The sequence below is a fragment of the Trichosurus vulpecula genome, chromosome 2 (assembly GCF_011100635.1).
Source record: "Trichosurus vulpecula isolate mTriVul1 chromosome 2, mTriVul1.pri, whole genome shotgun sequence".
Classification (NCBI taxonomy): domain Eukaryota; kingdom Metazoa; phylum Chordata; class Mammalia; order Diprotodontia; family Phalangeridae; genus Trichosurus; species Trichosurus vulpecula.
The window spans coordinates 188664004-188680478 of NC_050574.1; the positions used below are offsets into that span (position 1 = coordinate 188664004).

Consider the following 16475-nt stretch of genomic DNA (forward strand, 5'->3'; position numbering starts at 1 on the left):
GTCACATGACTAATAAGTATGTCAAATGTCTGAGGCTGGATTTGAACTCAGGTCCTCCTGACTCCAGGGTCAGTGCTCTACTCACTGTGCCACCTAGCTGCCCAGACAGCAGAAATTTTTAGTACATATTGTTTCCCCTATTAAAATGTGAGCTTCTTGAGATTAGAGACTGTCTTTCTTTTCTATTATATCATCAGTGTTTTTAACACAGTACTTAGCCCATAGTAAGCACATAATAAATGTTTTTTCATTCATTCATAATTATCCTAATGAAAAAAAGACTCAGGAGGAACATGATTATGATCTTTAAATACCTGAAAGTTTATCATATAGAATAAATATTAGAATTATTTTGCTTAGCTCTAGGTGGAAATTACAGAGAGGCGTATTTGGGATCAATATAAAGGTGACATTCCTAACAATTAAGGCCATCCAAAGTTGGAAAGAGTGGTAGTGAGTTCTTTATTACTTGAGGTATTTGAGTAGAGACATTCATCAAGGGTGTTGTATAGGAGATACCTATTCATATATTCACTGAACTGGATGACACATGAAGTTCCTTCTATGATTCAAGGACTGAGGTTTCACTGCTACAAATATTTTTCCCTACTAACATAATAGCTAGAATTTATATAATGCCTACTATGTACCAGGTACTATGCTAAATATTTTACAAATATTATCACAATCATCCTGGGAGGTAGATGCTATTATTATCCCATTTTATACTTAAGGAAGCTGAGGCAGGGATTAAGTGACTTGCCCAAGGTGATACAGCTACTTAGTGTTTGAGACTGGATTTGAATTCAGGTCTGCTGGACTCCCATGGACTACGTAGCTGCCGTAAATGCTAAGCAACTTAGCTATCTCTTGATTCCTGTTGTCTCAGCAATACCAGCCCTTACCCCTCATCAGTGCTGCTACCACTGATGCTACTTAAAGATGCTCATAGTCAGGCACTCTTTGTGAAAGGAGAGATAAGTAGTTTTTCTTGTTTAGAGAGAGTCATAGGCTACAGGGTTTAATGGAGAGATCACTTAATGTGATCCCTTACCTAGGTATTCAGAAAAATTGAAAGAGTGTTGGAAAGGGAGGAGCTTTGAGTAGTTGTCAGGAGAATTTTATATTTGAAACACATAGCTCTTTTTTATGGAGGGGGGAAGGCAGGGTAATTGGGGTTAAGTGACTTGCCCAAGGTCAAACAGCTAGTACGTGTCTGAGGCTAGATTTGAACTCAGGTCCTCCTGACTCCATGTCTAGTGCTCTACTCACTGCACCATCTAGCTGCCCCAAAATAGCTCTTAAAAAAAAAACAACCTATATTATTAGAATACTGAAATTCCAAGGTTTATTGTCAAGGGGGAATCTTGTGAAGTATTTTTTTTGGATGGTGAAGGTACCTATATTTAGAATAGAATAATTTTTCCAAGTAAACCTTTATACATGTTTCAACATGCATAGCAAGAAAATGTAAAATATTTAACATTCAAAGTTCTGAAATTTATCTTTGACCATTCTAAATGAGACTTGTTTTCTGAAGTGTGCCATTGAAAGGATTCCACCATTTAATTGTAAAATTTCATATTATCTCTACATGCTACAGATATTTACACTTTAAGTGTGATATTTTGGCATCAGCTGAGACTACTGTACTCTGTAATTTGGTGATTCTTGGCATCAGGGAATTGAAATTTCCAGCAAGCCCTTTTCTAGATGGGAGCCACATGACACCCAGAGCAGGATCTGGTCTTTCTTTTTTCTATTTTGCTGTTGAGGGATATAAGGAGGAAACATTTGAAATATTTGTCTTAAATTTGGTCATATTTATTATTCGCTATCAACCTCTGATAATAGCTTATAATCTACTTCACGGTGAAACCAAACTCATGAAAATATCCACCACACAACAGCAGCATCTGTTTGGTTTGTGGGAAGTGGAATAGAAAAATGAATGAAGTGTGTGTGTGTGTGTGTGTGTGTGTATGTGTGTGTGTGTGTGTGTTTTCTGTTTTCAATCTACACCCATCTCCTCCTCCTTCACCCACTTTTCTCACAGGTGGGAGCCTGGTGCAATCGGTCTGTTTAGGTCAACACAAACACATTGGGAGCCACCAGCTCCCGTTCTTCCTGGATCCATTTCCCTTGCAAAAACTTCCCTCAGATTGCCGGGTTTTCAGTCACAGAAAGGCTTAGTCAGCCAGCTTTTTTACCTAAAGGCTTTCCAGACAGAGGCAGACCCCCTTGAGAGGAGGAAGGAGGTGGGAAAAAGAACTGGGGCTGGGGTGGTGGAGGTGGTGAGAGGAGGTGGGAATTTGAGCAAACAGGGAAATCAATGTCTGAGACATTTCTTGTTTGGTGCTTTCTCATGCTGTTGTTTACCTTGTACAGTGAGGTATGCTGAGCTCTGTACAGAACCTTTCTGGTTGGTGGCTTTGCAACGGTAGAAGCCTTCATCCTCCTCTGTGACTCTTTCAATAAACAGTGTGCTGCTTCCTGGGCCCAAAATAATACCTAGGGAGTGAGAGAGGTTTAGATGAATGAAACTGAATGATAAACACAAACAGCGACTTTTGTAACACCACTGGCTTCCTACGATTATGCGTTCAGACGAGGAAATCCGAGCCACAGTGAATCCAGCACCATGCTGTTTATATGTTTTCTTTCCATTGTGTCTTTTCTACAGCATTTTTTGCCATGACGGTGGCCAGAGTGGGAAAGATAGAACTGTGTAATGTACCTCATGGTAGAGGATGAAATAAGTTAGCCTTTTGTTGTAGGTCAACTCTAGAGACTGAACATCAGAATAAAAACACTCCCTCAGCAGACAAGCCAAAGGAGTTTATGTTTCATCAACTGAAGGGCTGGTCTGCTTGGACATAAACACAGATCACTTAGGATGGCATTTTGACAAGAACATGGGTGTTTTAGTAGGGATGGACTCCCCATCTTAGTTCCAGTTTGATTCAGTTCAACAAACATTTATTAAACACCTACTGTGTAAGGCACTAGGGATACAAAAATAAAAATGAAAATAGCCCCTGCCCTCAAGGAACTTACATTCTACTAGAGAAAAATAACATGCACATAGGTAAGTAACTACAAAATTTATATGAATTATTCTTTTGGGGGAACAACACCAATAACAAGGGAAATCATAAAAAAGCACCTCCATATTATAAGGAGGAGGCTAGGTGGCTCAGTGGATACAGTGCTAATTCAAATCCAGCCTCAGACACTTACTATCTGTGTGACTCTGGGCAAGTCACTTCACCCTGTTTGCCTCAGTTTCCTCATCTGTAAAACGAGCTGGAGAAGAAAATGGCAAACAACTCCAATATCTTTGCCAAGAAAACCCCATGGACAGTATTGGCATACTATAGTCTATGGGGTCACGAAGAGTCAGACATGACTGAAAAATAGCAACAAAACATTATAAGAGGCTGAGGTGAAGAGGGGGAGCATTCTAGGAATGGGGGACAGCCAGTGCAAGGCAAAGAGTCCAGTTTATCCCTACCTTTGAGTGTATGAAGGGAAGTAATAGAGAATGAGTCTGGACAGGTAAGTTAGAGCCAGATTGGGAAAGACGTTCAATGTGAAATGGGACAATTTATATTTATATTTTATCCTAGAGACAAGAGGGAGCTTTGAAGAGCTATTAAGCTTCTTGACATCAAGAACAATTATTTATTGACCACCTGACATGTGCTCAGCTCTGTGTTGGACAGATAGAAAAGAACACAACATAATCCCTACCTCAAAAACTTATAATCTAACAGACATGACATAGTAGGGAATAATACAAGTCAGTGAGGGGATTTAAGTTGTAAACTGTGTATTATGGACTCTGAAATGCTTGTGGAATTCAGAGGAGAGGGAGGGATAGGCATCCAAACTTTCTTGCAAGAGGTGGGTCTAGTGATGGGCCTTAAGAATGGGAAGGAATTTATCATTCATCTAATATGGTGTAAAATATTGGTCTATGCCCGGTTTCTGCCATATTGTTTTCCAATGTTCCCAACAATTTTTACCAAATAATGAATTCTTATCCCAAAATCTTAAGTCTTTACACTTGTCAAATACAAGGTTATCATGTTTATTTGCTGCTGTTAATTGTATGTCTACTCAGTTCCATTGATCTACGTTTCTATTTCTTAGCCAGTACCAGATAGTTTTGATAATTATTGCCTTATAATATCTAGTACTACTAAACCTCCTTCCTTTACATTTTTTCATCGTTTCTTCTGATATTCTTAGCTTTTGTTCTTCCAAATGAATTGTATTATTTTTCTAATTCAGTAGAAAAAATTTTTGGCAAATTAATTGGGATAGTGTTGAATATATAAATTAGTTTGGATTTTTAAAAATGGAAAAGAATAAGGTAGATATTTCCAGGTGAAGGAAACATGAACAACAGCAGAAGGAGGACAACAGACACTGGGGTAATGAGAAGGCTGGTATGATTAAAGTGTAAGTTATGTGCTGAGGAGCAGTGGGAAAATGCTGAATAGCTAAGGTGAGGTTCAGATTTTAGAAGTCCTTGAAAGCCTGGTGAAAGAGTCTGAACTTGATGCAGTAAGAAATAAGGAGTCACTAAAAGTTTTTAATCAGGACAATGATGTGATGAAAGAGGTGTTGAAGATGTGGATATGACAGGAATTCATAGGATGGATTGGAGGAGGAAAGCCTGGAATCATGAGACTAATGAGGAGTCTGTTGCAGTAATGAAGGCATGCAGTGATGAGGACCTGGACTGCGATGGATAAAAGGATGTCAATACAAAGCATATTTGTGGAATCTCCTTTCACAATATTATACTCCTCTATGTAATCTTTATGGAATAATTTAATCACAGTCCTTGTTGTTTGTTTGTCCTTTGTTCTTGAAGAGGACCAATGACAACAGGAGGGTGATGTCTTGATTTGAAAGTGAACTGGATTTAAGTGAGGTAGGGCCATGCAAAGTCATCAGTCTCACCCTCTCCTCCAGAGTTGAGTCCAGTTAAGTCAAGACCACTGGTGAAGGCCCAGGATGTAGTGGGAGACCTTGGCCTTTTTAAAATAAGATCTTTCCCAGGTCTTAGTTTGTTCTATGTATTGCTATCCAAATAATGGCTCCCCCTTCTAATTCTAATGTATCAAATAAATATTTGATTAGATTTGGTAGCATCATAGTGCTACTAACCACACATAGTAACTCTCACTTAAGCAGGATACCCCATGTACTTGTTTCTCTCCTCTTCTTTACAATGCTTCCCTTAAGCAGCCACAGATAAATGCTGAAGAATGGATCATGTGACCTTCAATTACTATTAGTGCATTTCTATGGTACCTATCATGGAATTATAGAATAATTGCTCATCCAAGAGGTACAAAGAACTTCAATTAATCAACTGATTAATCTATCACACAACAAATATTTATTAAATGTCTACCATGTGGCAGGAATTGTGCTAGGCTTTGGGGATAAAAGTACAAAGAATGAAAAAATCCCTACACATAATGGGGGAGGCAACAAGTAAATTACATATGTATATACACACATACATACATAAAAATTATCATATATACAGTACACATTTAAAATTAAGAAATACAAAAAATATAATACATGTATATATAAAATATATACACTATACATTTAAAAATAAGAAATACAAATATGTATATGTATATGTGTGTATATATATGTAGTGGTTTAAACACAAGTTAATTTGTGAGGGAAGGCACTAACAGTTGTAGTGGGGAAGGAAAAGGGGAAAGGAGTGAGGATGAGGAATGGAAGAGGATGGAGGTCTATTTCAAATAATACCTGATATAAGAATATTCTCTACAAAGTTAGGCACTTTAATGGAATCAGAACACAAAAATGTTAGTGGACAATAACTTCTCTCTTGTTACGTCCACAGAACAAATCAAATGGATTTGTCTAGTAAAGGAGTTTTTAAGGGATCCATGGAGAGATTTCAGGGACTCTGTGAAATTGGATGAGAAAAAAATTTATTTTTATTTTCACTGACCTCTAATTGAAATTTAGCATTTCTTTTAATTATTTAAAAACATGATTTTGAAGACAGGTTCATAGGCTTCACCATACTGTTAGGCAGGGGGAAAGGGGGGGAATGAGCTGTGCAATTCTCGCTAAACATTGCTTACCTATAAAGGTATGAAACTCATATTAATTAATCATTTAGTGGCTATGTATGGATCGCTTGCGATGTACCTAGAATTGTGGTAGGCTTTATAAATGGATGCTTTCTCCTTTCTAGGGCTCAAGTAAACTTGCTCTCTTTGGTCCTTGGTGACCAAAGTTGCATGGAAGAGAAGGGTATTCAAGCAAGCATAGCATCAATTTCAGGGAAGGAAAGGAACAAGAATTTATTATGTACCTTCTAGGTGCCAAGCATTGTGCTAAGTGCTTTAATAATAATAATAGCTAATATTTGCATAGCACTTAAAATATGCCAGGCACTGTGTGAAGCTCTTTATACATATTGTCTCATTTGGTCCTTACAACCACCTTGGGAAATAGGTTACTATTATTATCCCCAATTTACAGATGAGGAAACTGAGGTAAACAGAGATTAAGGTACTTTCCCCAGGTCAGGTGGGTAGTAAGTGTCTGAAACCAGATTTGAACTCAGGTATTCCTGACTCCAGGCCCACTGCTCAATCCACTGTGCCATCCACTAACTAGTCCTAGGGGACAAGTAATATTTATATGGGGTTGTTTTTGTAGGGACATTCAACCTACTCAAGGGGCTTGATGGTTTTATATTATCAGTGCTTGGACTTTAATTCCTTATTAACTTGGTTGGTTGTTGTCCTTCGTTCTCAAAGAGGACCAAAGTGACATCACTATTTCGGGGTCTGTAACAGTAATTCAGATTTGAACACCTTTCCTACCCATTAATAGGCCATGTGACCTGCTTACATCACAGGAAGCCTAAGTCATATGTGGTGGGAGGAGCTTCCTGACAGGAAAAGGAAGTTATGTCACAGGAAATGTTGAGAGAGAGAGAGAGAGAGAGAGAGAGAGGGAGAGAGATGTTATGGCTGCTAATGGCTGCCCTCGTGATTGTTAGAAATGAACAGGCTGACTTAGCTGTACTATGAGTTTTTTTTGAAGGAAGACCCCAGCAGGGGGTCGGAGAGGTTTTGGGATGGAGAGGCTGTTTTAAGGTGTTTTAAGTTTCTTGCTGTTATGATAAAGTGGGCTGACTGGCTGTGGGAGCTGAATATTTGGTTATGGGATATGGTTTTCTGGTGTCTGAATAAATTTTATACTTCCTTTACCTTCTTTATGGAGAGTCTCTCATACTTTGCAATTCAGAACCACATAGGCATGTTCACAATTATCGTTGATGGTGTGTTTATTGCTTTACTGTTTCAGGGTCAAGGTACAGTGTGTCAGACTGTGGCTGATCCAACCAACATGAGCTCAGAAGGCTCTACCGCAGATCAGGCACAAATAGTCCATATGAACATTTGGAGTGGGGATTCTCTAAATTTGCACATCTCACCTTATTAGAAGCCACTGGGAGGCTTTGGATACAGGTTGCTTTCATGATAGTTTGCTGCTATATGGTAAGGACTCTAACTCTCTATAAATAGAATATATATTGAACCCTATGTCCAGGACCCAGATAATGGAGAGGATTTATATCAGATTTGGAGGAGGCAAAGTGTTTTGTAGTAAATTTTATTTATTCATGCTCTTCTGAAAAGTCAGTCAATTAATCTTTTCAGTTTATAAATGAGGAATATGGGGTGAACTAAAGTCAGATAACTTGCCAATGGAAGGAGAACTGCCCTGGAAACCAGGAGACCCAGATTCTATTTCTGTTTCCATGACTGTAGGCAAGTCTTGGTAATGCAGTTTCATCTAGAATATGATTGGACCAGATGAACACAAAGATCAGTCCATATTGAATTGGTGAAGTGTGACCTGGCAGCGGCCAGAAGCTTATGTGATCTTTGGATGCATTAAGAAATGCAGAGTATCTAGAAGAAGCAAGGGGACCCTGGCACTGTCCTCAGCCCTGCAAGGGCCATGTTTGGAATGTTGGATTCAGTTTTGGGCACAGCACTTTAGCAAGGGCATTGACAAACTGATGCACTTCCAGAGGAGAGCAAGTTTACCCACTCCATATAGATAAGTAGTCGCTGTATCTCACTGATTCAACCTCCACCTGTGGCATCTATGCCTTTCTCCCTACTCACACAGCTTCCTTCTCCCTAGCTCAGACCCTCATCGTTTCTCACCTGGTCTATGGCAACAGCCTCCTCCCAGTTGCTCTGCCTACCTCAAATCTGTTCTGTTCAAACTATCCTCCACACAGTTGCCAAAATGATACCCCAAAAGCACAATACAACCATGCCATGTTCCTATTCAATAAGTTTCAATGGCTCCCTATCACCTTCAGGATCAAATACAAACTTGCCTGTTGGGCGTTTTGCAACCTGACTTCAACCTACCTGCCCAGGCTTATACTATATTACTAACTGCTACACACTCTAATTTGTAGCCAAGATGGCTGTTTTGTTGTTCTTCACACATAATGTTCCATTTCCCATCTACCTGCCTTTGCATTGGCTGCTACCTATGCCTGAAATGCCCTCCTTCCTTACCTCTACCTTTTAGAATTCCTAGCTTTCTTCAAATGGACAGCTAGGTGTCACAGTGGATAGAGTGCCAGGCCTGCAGTCAGGAAGACTCATATTTCTGAGTTCAAATCTAACTTCAGATACTTACAAGCTGTGTGACCCTGGGCAAGTCACTTAGCCCTGTTTGCCTCAGTTTCTTCAACTGTAAAATGAGCTGGAGAAGGAAATGGCAAACCACTCTATTATCTCTGCCAAGGAAACCCCATTCATAACTGAAAAATGACTGAACTGAAGGATCAGCTCAAATGCCACTTTCTTCAGGAGGCCTTTCATGATCCCCCAGATGGAAATTACTTTGTGTTTTGTGTATACTTGTATGCATACATGTTGTTTTCCCCAGCTGAAGGTATGCTCCCTGAGAGCAAGGATTGTTTCCTTTTAGTCTGCACATTCCCAGCTCCTTGCACAATGATTGGCATGTAATGGGCCTACAATAAATGCCTTTTGATTGACTGATCTTTACTCCCTGGTCAGAACATTATAGCCATCTAGGTTGTAAATAGTGACTGTGGGAATCTATAAAGTCTTTCTGATTTTTCTGGAAATATTTTTTCTTTAATGTGTATATGTGATGTATAATCTCTGCTTTAGGCATGTCTCCTTCACCTGCTTGGCACTCTCTCTCTTTTCTGGAAGCTTCTGTATCTAGAACTTCTGGTGCTAAAATTTTCTATCCTTTAGCCACTTGGTTGAAACCTTAACCTTCATCCTTCATCTGCATCTCTGAGTTGTCCTGATCCATAAAGTGAGGACAGATCCAGGAGTCCTATACATCAAACTGGGGAAATGTTGTGAGTGCTAAGCCTGTCATGGGATTCCTTCCTCTTGTTATGACCAGGAGATCATTATGCTTGAGGCTTATAGGGACAGCCCAGATTATAGTTCTTCTCTAACCCACTTTGAAGTTGTTGGCTATTGCCCTAGTTTAGGGCATGGGTTCTACCCTGGTTTTTTGGGTAGATTCTTCTCTCGCTGGCCCTTTCTCCCTCACTCTATCTCTGTGTTGTGTTATATAGCCCTTCTTTGAATTAATATGTGACAAATAAAGGCCTATTGTTTTTAATATTTAATGGCTGGTCTAATTCTTTTGAAAAATCCTCGCAGGTCCTTAAACTACTGTAATGGACTAGAACGGTGCCATCTGTCATCATTGGCCTTCCCAACTCTGGTCTATAGAAATTTTTTGCCATCGTTTAAACCTCAGATCAAATGTCCCCTCCTCCAGGAAAGGAAGACCTGAGTTCATGACCTGTTTCTAACACATACTGGTTGCGTGACTCTAGTTTAGTCACTTAATTTCTCAGTGTTCCTAGATGACTCTCTAAAATGATAAATCATAGTACAGTTGTCAATTCTGCATTAGCGGAGGAAGTTTCCTCACCAGAAATTCTCTATGCTAGTATAAGGACAGGTATAGATAAAAAAAAATCTGCCTCACCAGATTATTGTGAAGAAAATACTTTATAAACCTTAAAAATGTCATATAAATGAGTTATTATAGCTTACATTTATGTAGTGCTTTAAGGTTTGGAGAGCGCTTTACAAATATCATCTTCTTTGATTTTCACACAATCCCAGGAGGTGGGTAGTGTTGTCCCCATTTCATAGATGGGGAAACTGAGGCTGAAGAAGTTATTTGCCCAAGGGCTCACAGCTAGCAAATGTCTGAAGCAGGATTTGAATTCAAGTCTTTCTGACTACAAATCCACTTTTCTATCTACTATGCCACCCAGCTGCTTATTACTACTATTATTAATATTTCAGCATCTATCAATATTTCATTGTCTTAACTGGGTTAACATTCAGATACACAAGTGCTATCATTCAGGTCCAAGTCACATCTCCTTAAATTTAATAACCAAAGAATGGAAGGTTTGGTGTCAATTGCATACTGGTGGCAGGGGGCATTTCTTTAATATCCTCATGAAAATCCATGTTAAAAGATTGTTATTTAGCATTTAAAGTCTTTCCCAATCTGGCCCCAGACTACCTGTCCAGGCTTATTACAAATCACTCTCCTTTAGGCATTCTAAAACTCAGTCGACTTGGTCTTCTTCATATTCCTCAAAAGTGACATTCTCTCTCCCCTTCTCTATGTGTTTTTCCAGGCTGTGCCCCTGCCTGGGATACACTGCTTTCTCTCACCCTACCCCCTCACCCCAGAGTTCCTCCAGTCCTTCAAAGCTCAGTTTGTATCACCTCCTCCCATATAGAACCTTTTCCTCATCAACTCAGCAATTTGTGCTGTCTCCTCTAAATTATGTTGTAATTACTTTGCATAAGTTTTTAATTCACTTACAAATGTATATGCTGTTTCCCCCAATACAATATAAACTTCTTGAAGGCACATAGCAGGCACTTAATAGATGTTTATTGATTGATTGGTTTTGCTTTCCTTTGTATCCCAAGGCACAATGCCTGGCCCGTAGGCACTTAATAAATGTTTACTGACTGACTAACAGAAGGGGGCTGACCATAGATGAGAATGAGGGAGCAGGAAGTGGTGGCTCTGGGAAACCCCTTGTACCAGAAGCCTATAGATGCTGTAACTCTGAGTTCTAGGGATTTTGCATGGAGTAGATTTTGTTACCAATCCTTGAGGGAAAATGGATAGAAACAGGGGATTGTCCAGAGAGACAATGTAAGGTGTCCAGTCCTTGGTCCTGCCTAATGATCCAATCAAGGGTCAGTGGAATCCTTAGGCCTGGTTTGTTATAAAAGGATTATGTACATTTAAGGTGTGATGAGGTATGCATTAAGTACCCTAAATTGTAACCTGAAAAAGGTGACTGTTTCTTCACACTCTCCCTGGCATATTAGCTGAGGACATAACAACCAGCCACTGTCAAGCTTAATGGATTAGCATGTTTTCTCAGAGTGGATCCAGTCAAGAGCTTTCTCAAAAACATTTCTGGCACCGAAACTTTGATTATGACATCTTTTTGCTGTGATCTTTTATTTTCTGGTGTTGAGTTTGCTCCTCTTTCTTTGCCAGCTGTTTTCAAGGAACATTGTTCAAATCATCTTGCCCTCTCAACATCCCATTCTATTCAAAGTCCCTCTCATATATAGCTCCCTGATGCTTCTGCATTGTTTCAATTTATGGTGTTCCACATCTCTAACATATTTGAATCATTGCTCTTGAGACCTTCTGAGAGTCTTCTAAGAAAATCCCCTTAGAATTATCTTAGTTTTCATTTCATGACTCCCTTCTCAACAATAATGGTCCTAATCCCATTAATGAGTAAGGATAATAAAATGCACTCTGAATGGAAACTTTGGTGCCCTCCAAAGATAGTGGGTTTATCTTCATTGGAGGTCTTTAAGCAGAGGAAAGATGACAATTTGGGGAGAAACATTAAAGAAGGCATTCTTGGTCAGGTACAGTTGGACAAAAATGGTTTCTGTAGTCTCTTACAACTCAGATTCTGTAATTCAGAGTTTCCTTTTAGCTGCTATATTCTCTGTACTGTGACCCATTTTGATGCCTTTATGAACGGGTAGTTTGCTCCATGTGAATTTTTTTCCCATTCACTGTAACTCTCTAAAGGTCTGTGGAAAAATGCTCAGCTTGAAATGAGCGCGTTAACGATCCTTATATCAAGAATGCTCTTGGAAACTTTTCCATTGTACTTCAAAACCACCACACAGAGAATGGACATTCTCCTAGCTGGTCACAGGAGCAGCAAAAGAAATAGCTGGAAGAAAGCTGATTTTTTCTGAAGCACCCATGTGCCTTCAGAAGGGACATTAGGATCTCACAAGTGGAAGCCATCTTGCTCTGGCCCGATGCTCTGACTTTCCCAGAGTGCCCTGGAACCCCATCCAAAAGAACCCATCAACATCCAAGACAATATAAGGGAAATTTTCCCTTGACCTGTAGAGAAAAGAAGCTATTATTCCTAAAACAACGATGTCACTATTTTTATTCCCGCTCTTCAGCCCCAAGGCTTCAATATACTCAAAGTACGGACATTGACGTGAATTGAAGTCAATTTCATAGTTGTTTGTGAACTCCCTACACATTAACTTAGTCATCCAACAGCACTGCACATCTGAAGAAATCTTGATATTCCTGTATTTTGCTATGTGAACTTGGGAAGTCACTTCGTCTCTCTGAATCTGTTTCTTTGTATATAGAAAGAACAAGTTAAGGTAGATAATCCTTAAAGGTGCTTACATCCTAAAAATTCTATGACGTAGGCAAAACAGACAATGAAGCATAGCTGAAACTCTTTTGAAAAAAACTGACTGTCCTAAGACATCCCACCTACCTAAAATTTTGAACTCCGACTACTGTCCTATCCAGCAAATGGGTAGGGATTTCACTTGTGGTATAATTGATACAGGCAACTCCCGAGTGAGAAAACTCTACTGATGCAGGCTAGAATCTTTTCTGCCACTTAGAGACTTAGAGCATTTCTGCCCAGCCAGTATGTATTAGAGGCAGGATTCGAGACTAGTTCTTTCTGAGTTACCTTCTTCAGCATAAAAAACTTGTGTGTATTTATTTGACTTTAACATTGAACATCTCAAAGTTGGAACAGCCCCTCTCCCACCTTACCCCCACTTGAAGTTATGACTGGCCTCTATGAGATCTCTGACAAATGAATGGTGCTTTAGTTTTGGCTCAAATACTTTCAATGGCAGGAAATTAAGAACTGTAACTAAGTCAAAGCAACTAGGGCTTTGTCCCAGGGCACTGGAATAGAGAGAACACAAAAAATTATTATGATTATAAAAAATATGAACTTTTAACTTTTTAGCAGCATGTTCTCTGCTTCAGCAGCTTGGAAACTGATTAGCAAGACTAATTAAATTAGGAAGGTACCAGATGGCATGCTTCCTACCTGTTGGTGGCCATATGCCAGGTGAGTTCCTTCCAAACCCAGTTAACTCTGCTCTCCCAAGAGTGGCAGCCTCCCTAGTAGTGGCCCCCTGGAGTCCCAGCAAAGGGGAAGCCTGGATCTCTTTTGGTACTCCCTTCCCACTCAAGGTTGATTAGAGGGCATGTAGTGCAGCTTGCCCCAGGAGCATGCTGTGTTTCTTCTCCCAGGTGGCAAAATTGCTAGTTATGGCACCATAGGAAACTCACTACCTCCCAAGACTGCCTCTTTTACTTTTGAACAGCTCATCACTCAGAAATTCTTTCTTGTATTGAACTGAAATCTTCCACTTCACAACTTTCCCCTATTAATCCAAGTTCTGCAAACTGGAGTGAAGCAGAATAAATCTAATCCCATTTTTAGTGTGACTACCTTTAGAGCATTTGAAGACAATGAACATGTTTTCCTAAGCTTTTTCCCCTTTTAAAGTTTAAAACACTTTCTTTCTCTTTTTAAAAAATACCCCCTGTTTCTTAAACATTCCACCCTCCTCTTCAACAGATATTCATAGACTATGGTTTGAGACTTCCCCCCATTCTAACCATCTTCTTCTAGTCAGGAATCAGTTTGTCAATGGACTGACTTAGAGCTGAGTGAACTCTTAGAAATGTGGTCTGACCAAGGAAGAGTTTCACCAATACTTCTATTAATGTAGTAGAAGATTGCATTCATTTTTTGGCTGTCATGTCACACTTCTGATTCATCATGATACTGAAGCTTCCAAAAAGAAGCTATGTAAGCTTCTTGGTCATTTTCACAAGAACTACTGTCTAGTCACATTTTCTATTAGGTATTTATTGCAGTTTTTTAAACCTGAGTATGCTTATCTTACTTATTTTTATTAGGTTTTGTCTTGGTAGATTTTGTCTAGTTCTAAAGTCTCAAGAGCTTCTGGCATCCTAATTTCTATTTTCTGCTGTATTAGTCATCACTCTCAGCTCTTTATCATGCAGAAATTTGATAAGCAAATCATATCCATCTTCCTCCAAATCCCCAATTTAAAAAAAAAAGTTGGAACAGAAAAAGGACTTCTGCAGAGCTACAGAGGCTGCTACATGGTTTCAGGAACAATCAAAACAGACTATGTTGGGAATTAGAAAAAGAAAAGCACGTAACAGGAGTCAGAGGAAAAACTATTTTCTGTATAGTTTAACTTATATAATATCAATTTTATATGACACCAATTTGCCAATAAGGGGCAAATGCTTTCATGATGCAGACCCAGTTATTAGGAGGCAGACGGTCGACAGGCTGCTATTTGTTGGAACTACTCTAAAACTTAGCAGGAAAGACAGTTACAACGTCCACACAAGCCAGTAAGAGTCCCGTTTAACCAATGAAAATGGAAAGGTGACTTTGATGCATCTTTTTCCGTAAGGGAAAAAATCGATTCCACTCCTATTGAATTGAGATTTTTGTAACATCCTTTAATTTCTTAGAAGAATAGCTTTGTTATAGTTATAAACCAAAAGGAAAACAGTTTAAATGGGCAAAATTCAGCTTTCAGAGCTTTCTGTAGTTCAGGTATGCAAACTTATGGAGGAACTCTGGACTTGGAATCAAGGGATCTAGATCTGAGTCCTAATCCTGACCGGAGGCAAGTCGTCCACCTCTATGGGGAAGAATTACTTCCTCTGTAAATTGGGTTAATACTTACACCACCTATTCCTTATGGGATCATCTTGAGGAAATCTCCCTGTAAACTTTTAAACATTACATAAATATGAGCCTACTGTCACCCTCATCATTATTCTGTCTTCAAGCACAGAGTTCCTGACCTTGCAGTTTTCAGGTTTGTTTTATAGTGGTTTGCCAATCATTGTTTGTGATCCAATTATCTAAAGTAAGGTAGTATTTGAGCAGACTGTGGTAGAGTCTCATTAAAGTTAAAATTACAAAGTGGTGTGCCAGTAAATGTTTAACAATCAGCTTTCTGAATAAAATAATACTCGCATGGCACACTTTTAAGTTTAATCTGCATTAAAAATTTTTCCCATCACTTTCTTAAGTCCAGAATTCAGCAAAACCATCAGTCAAACCCTGATTTATGGTCCTTGCAGATATCCAATATGTTAAAGCTCATATTGAAAAAATTTAACAGTCCACTTTTGTGAGCCAGTATGAGCTGGCTCTAGCATACCCCTGGTGATATGCTGTGTTGAGTTGAAGATTTAGTGATGGCATTCCTTATAATTAACTGTAGAAGTTACAACCTGAAGGAGAGCCTGGTGTGGGCAGTTCAATTCCAAAAACTCTACCAGTGTAAGCATCAGAATGGGGTTCTTAACATGGGATCTGTGAATAATCTCAGGGAGTCCATGAACTTGGATGGTAGAAAACATACATATGTCTTTCAGTATAAATGGTTGCCTTTGCAATCCTCTGTATTTTACTTTATGCATTTAAAAACAGGATTCTGAGAAGGGTGCCATATATGGACTTTACCAGACTGCAAGAGGGATCCATGATACAAACAAGGTGAGGAACCCTTGATCTAAGAGGAAGTAATGGAAAAATGAAAAGAGAGGAAGGTCAGTGGAGAATGGGAAAGAGGAAGGATGAGTAAGGAGCCTCTTACCTGGCTCTTGCTGTATTTCATGGTTGTTTTTAAACCAGGTTATCTGTGGTTCTGGCACACCTTTTGCCTGACAGTCTAAAGTGGTGGAGTTGCTGATGGCCACTATCTGATCACTGAGGTTACGGAGGAGGTAGGGTGCTTCCTGATCTAGTAAATAAAGAAAGGGAGCTTTGGTTATTCATCAGTTTTCATCCGACTTGCATCTTCACGATCACCACTTTAAATATAAACTACAAACATCAAAGTGAATTGTGAAAGCATTCCACCCAAAGCTTTATTGATGTCTACACTCCATTATTTTGTCTCCAGAGTCAGTCTATGGTCAACAGATTCTTCCCTCTCCTAAGG

General features: G+C 39.3%; 1 protein-coding gene across 1 annotated transcript in view; it reads right to left on the reverse strand.

The window, feature by feature from the left end:
• The window catches only part of FLT1 (fms related receptor tyrosine kinase 1), a 194570-nt gene that overhangs the window by 65212 nt on the left and 112883 nt on the right, over positions 1-16475 (reverse strand). Inside the window, exons 14-15 of the mRNA XM_036744332.1 lie at positions 16128-16274; positions 2380-2511 (exon numbers count right to left, since the gene is read on the reverse strand). Of these exons, the coding sequence (XP_036600227.1) occupies positions 2380-2511; positions 16128-16274 (279 nt within the window). The remainder of the gene's footprint in view (positions 1-2379; positions 2512-16127; positions 16275-16475) is intronic.